This window comes from Pinus tabuliformis, chromosome 9 (genome assembly GCF_031772625.1).
Source record: "Pinus tabuliformis cultivar Carrire ecotype Pingquan chromosome 9, CPIR1, whole genome shotgun sequence".
NCBI lineage: Eukaryota > Viridiplantae > Streptophyta > Pinopsida > Pinales > Pinaceae > Pinus > Pinus tabuliformis.
In genome coordinates, this window is record NC_142307.1 from 1,419,990,010 (window position 1) to 1,419,997,871 (window position 7,862).

Genomic DNA, 7,862 nt, shown 5'->3' on the forward strand with positions numbered 1-7,862 from the left:
GTGAATGTGCACGCCTTTGTTTTCATCGACATTGTGATTCCAATGTACCACCGATATGGCACAGTCGAATATTGCAAATATCAGTACAAATAAAAATAATTCATCTTCAATTTCGCCGGGTCCATATTTACTCTATTAGATTAATATTGCTTTTCGATGTATTATGCAATGGAGTTGTCTATAATGTAATTTTTTGGAGATTTCGGTGACGGAATCCGGCGGAAGAAATTGAGGTTAAATCTTGATTTGTTGCAGTTAAAATGGTTTTTTAACTGTATATTTGGATTCAGCACCCTCGAAAACCCTGGGACACTTTCATTGTGCAGAAACTAGCTATCAAACTTGCGATTCCAATAAATTCCTGCCGGATTTAGACCGAAAAAAACAGCCGAAAAAACTTTCAAAAAATCGCATTATAGACCACTGCTTATGTAATGATTATGTAATTATTATGTTCCGCATGCCCCACTATATGTTTTCAACCGACCTCTATTTGCACTTCTTGTCATTGAGAATTAATTTGCATGAGTCACGATTGGGCTCCCTACTTTACTTTACTTTACTCTCACGCCAACCCAACGCAACCCAACCCAAGCATACATGTATGTATCCTAGCTGCCTGCGCCCACTTACCATCCATTACGGTAAGATTTATATTATCCTCGCGCACTCCTCATCCATTCTCGTAAGGTTTTTTCTGGAGCCATTAAGCGATTGATGGCAAGTGGGAAGAATTTTTCGCTTCTTTATCTATTCTTTTTTGTTTTACCCATTAGGGTTTTGCAAGCTTCTCATCGCCACTGGGATAAAGCTAGTTTGTCGGTTCTCAGAGCATCAAAATCCAGTTCCCTGGCGCCCCCTGAAACGTATAGAACAGCGTATCATTTTCAGCCAGTTAATAATTGGATGAATGGTATATTTATTTGTATGTTTTTTATTTTTTTCCATCACGATTCCTTAAATTTTAATCATGGACTTGGGGTTTCCTGTAACTAATGTGTTTGATTCTGCATGATTGGCGTTGTGGGGAATGACTCTCAAGATCCCAGTGGTTAGTATTGGAAATGGACTTCAATATCTTTATCTTTAATAAAAAGTTCGGAGATCTCGAAGGGCTGTTTTCAGTGCTCGTCTGAATGAAAGTTGTGTTTTACCTGATCATCCCTAGGATTTAATGAAAATCTGTGCCTTTTGCCTTGGGAAGCAAGTGTGGATTAGAGCAGGCTAATTAACATGCATCTGATACTCTGCTCTAGATGCTCTGACACATAGATAACTTGCACTCTGACATGTGTAATGATTTTGAATTGCAGCGCCATTATTCTACAAGGGCTACTATCATTTGTTCTACCAATATAATCCCAAGTCGGCTGTGTGGGGACTCATCATCTGGGGGCATGCAGTTTCAAGAGATCTCATAAATTGGGTACACTTGGCTGGTGCAGCTATATACCCCGATGAATGGTATGATGTCAATGGCGCCTGGACTGGATCTGCCACTTTACTACACAAAGGGGGCTTTCCCGTGATTTTATACACAGGAATCAGCAATGTGTCGGAACAAGTTCAAGCCATGGCTGTTCCCAAGGACCCATCGGATCCTTTGTTGCGGGAGTGGAAGAAGATTCCGAAGAATCCAATCATGGTGCCTACTGGCATCAACGCCAGTTCCTTCAGAGATCCATCGACGGCATGGTTGGGATCGGACCAAAGATGGCGAATTCTGGTCGGCAGCGAAAGGGATAAGAATAAGGTGGGAGTGGCATTGCTGTACAGAAGCAAAGATTTCGTTCAATGGGTGAAAGCCAAACACCCGCTGCACTCTGTTAGGCATATCGGAATGTGGGAGTGCCCGGACTTCTACCCTGTGTCCCTCTATGGTACCCATGGCCTTGCCACTTCAACCACAGGTCCCGCTGTGAAGCACGTTCTCAAGATCAGTTTAGACGATACCAAAGTGGACTACTACACAGTGGGCCATTATCATTTGGACAAGTATGTCCCCGACAATGGATCTGTGGAGGGCCCCAATGGTCTTAGGTATGACTACGGTAAGTTTTATGCTTCAACAACTTTTTTTGACGATAACAAGTCGCGAAGGATTTTGTGGGCTTGGATCAATGAATCCGACAGCGTGGCGGATGATCTCAACAAACGATGGGCTTCCCTTCAGGTATCTATATAATCTCTCATCATACTATCCTTTTGAGCTGCTCTGTTTCTGCTTTGCGCGTCATATATAATCTCAGGCGCTGTTTGATGGCAGGCGATTCCTAGGGTTGTGAGGCTTGATCCTCTTACCAGGAGAAGCCTCTTTCAGTGGCCAGTGCCAGAGCTTGAATCGTTGCGCGCATATAATGTGAGGAAAGACCACGTGGTCTTGGAAAAAGAATCGGTAATGAAGGTGGAGGGATTCAACTCAGGAGCTGCGCAGGTAATAAAGATATAAGGAAAATTAGATATTATTAATTAAGATTATAAGAATGAGATGAATATAAGCATATATATATATATATGAGTGATTGCATTGCATTGCAGGTGGACGTGGAGGTAGAGTTTGAGTTGGGAGGCGACTATGAAACAGTGGAGGAGTTGGAGGGAATGACAGCTCAAAGCTTGTGCAGTCGCGGGGGAAACAACAATACGAGGGGATTCGGGTTGATGGTGTTGGCATCTGATGATCTCAAAGAGAGGAGCGCTGTCTTCTTCAAGATTTTCAAGGGCAGACTTAATGGCAATGTCCACAGAAAGGTGGCCTTGTGCGTGGATCAGAGCAGGTGCAGCAGGCCTATATTTAATATCAAAATTATTGATCATATATTAACTGATCAGGCCTATATTTAATAACAAATTTCACTTAATTGTAATTGTAATTTGAATGAAAATATAATGTGCTGAGGTCAGGTCCACGCTGCAACTGGATGTGGATAAGACGAGCTATGGAGGATTTGTGAGCGTGACGCCCCACCAACGGTCGCTATCGCTTAGAGTATTGGTAAGAACTGTGTAGCCAATTTTCAATCAAAGCTGAGGTTAACATTAATGGAATTGGAGTGGAGGGATTGAAGGTTGATTACTATTCATGTGTGCGCAGGTTGATCACTCAATCGTGGAGAGCTTTGCAGAGGGAGGGAGAACATGCATTACGTCGAGGAGTTATCCCACGGTGGCGGTTAATGAGAAAGCTCATCTCTTCGTGTTTAATTATAACAAATCGCCCCTCGTCCTTCGTCGACTCTCCGCCTGGCACATGAAAACCGCCATCCAGGTATACGAATCGCAGTGAATTATGATGTGGATGACTGTCCATCGAGACTTGGTGTTGTTTCCCATTGAAATAAATCGCAGTGTAGCCTTTTGGCTTGTGATTGTGCGATCACAATTCTCTTATATTATCGAACTATGTTTCATTAGAATATGAAAAAAATGGTAAGTAGAGTTAGAAATATAAACGAGGTTTTTGTTTTCCAAGTTATCTATAACAATAATGTAAATATCAATGAATGGAATTGTTTTTCCCGTGTATATAAAGATTCTTTGTTTAGTAATTTTTCATAATTTGCTTTTGTTGGCTTTCTTTTTATATAATCATTTTTTCTTTTGCAGTGTAGTGATACTCTAATTTAAGCTTCTATGATCCATAACTTGTTAATTAATGAGAATTTTTAGAAAAAATTATATAGAGAGTATTTAATTGACATATTTCAAAAAAATACTTAGCAGTGAGTATAGATGTGACATTTTTTAAACAAAACAAAATTATAATATTTTGAGAATTTTTAAGTAATTATAACAATAGAATTGTTGAATTGTAAAGAATATTGAATATCGATGTGACTGACAGTATTTTAACCTAAAAAAATAAAATTACAATATTTTGAGAATCTTTTAAGTAATTGTAAAAATTGAAATGGCATGAAAATGAAATATATACTCTTAACCATTAAGCCATAATATATAATATTATTTTTAATAAAAATCTATAATAAATTTAAAAATATAGTTTTTTAAATAAATGTGCATCTATCCAGATTATAAAATTATGTTGAATAGTAAAAAATACTTAAGAGTAAATATAGATGTGACAATTTTTTAAACAAAACAAAAAACAAAATTATAATATTCTGAAAATCTTTTAAGTAATTATAACAATTGAATGGTTGAATCGTAAAGAATACTGATAAACAAATAAACAAAATTACAATATTGTGAGAATCTTTTATATAAAGATGAAATTGAAATTGCAGGAAAGAAAGTGAACTGAGCTGAGGGATGTGACGTTGGAATAGGCCATTGATGTTAATGTGTAAAAAACCGGTCTTCGTAAATGTTGATGGTAAAATCATGTCTTTTTTATTGCACATTTACTTTTTTGCAAATTGATAGGATTGTTTGGAAATATAATCTCAGAGAGTAATATATATATATTGGTTTGTAGCTAGAGGTGCTATACACTCCGGTATGGGGAGTAAAATCATGTAACTTTGTGTAATAATAATATGTTATATTATATCGGCTCAATCTGACATACAAATAATATATTTGGGCCGGATTTGAGAGAAGCCCACTGCTTTATAAATCTAACACACTCAAGCGAGAATCCTCAGGTAAGGTTTTAAGCTCTGTAATTTTCCAAATCCTCGTTAGTGATTTCTACGCCAAAATTGTAAGACAGAACGCTGTTATGCAGACTTTCATGTCGACAGAACCTTCCCTACTTCGGTGGAATTTGAAGCAAAAATGAAGCCGTTTCTTCCGCAGTCTTCATTGAAGTGTACAAATGGAAGAAAACTTGTAGTCTAAGGAGGCCGAGCAGTTATGGAAATTTGGGTTATATTCAGAGAAAATTTGTCAAGGTTTTTTTGTAAATTCAAGTTATAGTGGTTAAACTTCAAAATTTTAAGTGTCTTACACGTTTTTGATGGTGCTGAATCTATTTCCGCCATCAAAAACTTAAAACAGTGTATTTACAAGATTTTTTGAATTTTTTTACTGGCATTCCAACTACTTTCTGAACAACTCCTCAACCTCTTTAAACTACTCGGAAAAAAAATCTTATTCCACGGCGATCCGAAAGTACGACAACGACGGCGAAAAAAAATCTTACTCCACGGCGATCAGAAAGTACGACAACGACGGCGAAAAAATATCTTACTCCACGGCGATCCGAAATTACGACAACGACGGCAAAGGACGACAAGCGAGGAAAACGGAATATTCGTGAGTAATCGTCCGTGGTGGTTACCATAAGACACGTTTACTTTTGTTGAAATAAAGGTGTAACTATTGCTATGTCCCATCATGCCTAACAATTCCCACCCAGACGTGAAGGCGATTCCTATTTCTAACCCATAGAAAAGTTATTGATCCTGACATGTGCACTCGATAGTCCTATATAATACGTTGTTTTTTTAGTCATCACCCGCGCATGTTATATCTGGAGAGCGTATGTTAGGGCGCAATAACTTTTCTATGGGGTTGGAAATAGGAATCGCCTCCCAACAAATCCAGGTGAGTCATCTCGACTAGCAATGCCCGTGTGATGGAGGATTTTGGGCCGTGTGATGGAGGATTTTGGTCTTTTAAGTTTAGGATTCTAATCTTTTGTCCGTAAATAATATAATCATATGTAATATAGTCTCAGTGTACAAAAATAATCATGACTAATTATCATAAAGTGAAAGAAGATAAAAATTAACTATAATAAATATATTTTGTAGTAATGGTTGGTGGGATGTATATCATTGAAGTAGATTCTAACTTATTTTAAATTTAAAATTTTATATCTAATTATGTTAGATTTATTTTTAATTCTGGATTTATATTTTGTAGTTACGGTTGGTGGGATGTATATCATTGAAGTAGATTCTAACTTATTTTAAATTTAAAGTTTTATATCTAATTAGGTTAGATTTATTTTTAATTCTGGATTTATGCCAGTGTTTAGAAGATCAAATCTTTTAGGTGCAAATCTCCCTTCTAATTTTGCACTTAAAAACTCCAAAGATTTGATCCAATTTCTTCCTTTGATAGATATAGAGTTATGACGAATCTAGATTGGTTTATTTTAATATATTGTTGTGTGTATATGTTGTATTCTAGGAGTATGATTTATTGAATTTTATTGGTTTATTAGGTTAGATTTATTTTCAATTATGGGTTTATCCAAGTGTTTAGAAGATCAAATCTTCTAGGTGCAAATATCTCCTCTAATTTGGCACTCAAAACCTCCAAAGATTTGATCCAATCTCTTCCCTTGATAGATATAGAGTTCTGATGAATCTAGATTGGTCTATTTTAATATATTTTTGTGTGCATATGTTGCATTCTAGAAGTATAATTAATTAAATTTTATTCATTTATTATGATGTTTTGTGCATAGATAAAATCTGAGAAACATAATTTATTTATTTATTATTAGATGATGATGTAGAGTTCACTTTTTATTAGTATGACATATTTTCTTTTTAAATGGTAATGTCCAAAATTTATAAGAGAAAGAATGGAGTGTTTTCATTTGAAATTATGATATGTAATGAAGGAATTAAAAATAAAATTGAAAACAATTAAAATTTTAAAATAATGATTAATAATTATATTTAGAATAGGTAGAATATATTATATAGGATTTTATAATTTCATAAAATGAGATTTTGTTGTATATAACTTATATCCTAAAACGTCAAGAACCTTGATAAAGCTCTTGATAAATGTGCTCTTGAGAAATGTGTGTTTTGTAATGCGTATATGTTATGGAATATCACAAAAACCTTTAAGCCATTATAAAGAGACATCATTGGTGGTTACTATTATCATACAAGTATTTAGGTAGACTGCACATATAAAGTAGGTAATGTGCTAAAGGTCATGTATGGTAGTTTAAAACCTCATCCATGGTCCTCAAATATGAAAATCATTATTTAAAGCCTTATCCCCTTGATTTCACCCCTTAACCAATATTAATGCCCAGTTTGTGGTGGGAATTCCTCCTAACAATGATTGCATTCCTAATTAAAGTTCGAATTTCCCCTGTATAATTTTTGTATGGTGATTTATGACCTCTTCCATGGCTAATAATTTTAAGAAGTATCATTTAGGACATAAATCCCATAATTTCATCTAATGATATTATGAAGGTCTTGATACATATCCATGGTGTTAAATACCTCGTACTAGTGCTCATATATTTTAGTTGAAGCCCAAAGGTGATGTGTGGCAATTTGATGCATCATCTATCGCTCACTAGCCCATAGATCATTATTTGATCCATAAATTATTGTGGATATTCCACTTGACAGTTCATCACAATGGATCTGATAAGATTATGCTTAAAATCCAAAATCTACACTATGATGGTTCATTTCTCCTTAGATTTATGGATATGCAAATTATTGTTTATTATGTATGCATGAAAATTATAATTATGAAAAAAATAGAGAATATTGAAATAAAAATCACAAACCACAAATTAAGACAAGTTATAACCTAGGCAACTGTAGTATTCTAGCTAGGAAATTTACGACAATCTAATATCAACCCTAAAGTCAACGCCAGTCAAACAACCTGGATCACCTCAGCTTTTGTGCCAGCCGACTCGGCCTTAAGAAATCATATTTTTCTCAATCAAATCAAGTCAAATGATGAAGTCAAACTCGGTCAAACTAAAGTCAAAACTTCCAGCAAGAGTTAATGCAGAAAATTGTCTCCTTGGACCCTCACAGGTGTGAGAAGAAAGATGCCTCAGATCTATATGAACCAATCAAATCTCAAAGAGAAGAGAGAAGTTATGATGTGATGCCCATATGAGATTGAGGTCACTTGTATTTATATGCGTTGGAGGAGGGGCAATTAGACCTTAGGCT

General features: G+C 35.6%; 1 protein-coding gene and 1 long non-coding RNA gene across 2 annotated transcripts; both read left to right on the forward strand.

The window, feature by feature from the left end:
• The first annotated feature begins 559 nt into the window (after nt 1-559).
• On the forward strand, nt 560-2,844 carry LOC149153862 (beta-fructofuranosidase, cell wall isozyme-like). The gene is made up of 5 exons (XM_089443951.1): nt 560-913; nt 1,043-1,051; nt 1,314-2,173; nt 2,267-2,434; nt 2,539-2,844. The coding sequence occupies exons 1-5, from the start codon at nt 718-720 to the stop codon at nt 2,842-2,844; spliced, it is 1,539 nt and encodes a 512-aa protein (XP_089300077.1). The 5' UTR covers nt 560-717.
• Nucleotides 2,845-2,889: 45 nt separating this feature from the next.
• On the forward strand, nt 2,890-3,544 carry LOC149153863 (uncharacterized). Its single transcript, XR_016262528.1, has 2 exons — nt 2,890-2,995; nt 3,095-3,544. It is a non-coding gene; the product is annotated as an uncharacterized LOC149153863 (long non-coding RNA).
• The last annotated feature ends 4,318 nt before the right edge of the window (nt 3,545-7,862 follow it).

Coding starts and splice junctions, on each gene's coding strand:
- LOC149153862 (XM_089443951.1), top strand. CDS start 718: ATGGCAAGTGGGAAGAATTTTTCGCTTCTTTATCTATTCTTTTTTGTT. Junction 2,174..2,266: donor AACGATGGGCTTCCCTTCAG/GTATCTATATAA, acceptor GTTTGATGGCAG/GCGATTCCTAGGGTTGTGAG. Junction 2,435..2,538: donor TCAACTCAGGAGCTGCGCAG/GTAATAAAGATA, acceptor ATTGCATTGCAG/GTGGACGTGGAGGTAGAGTT.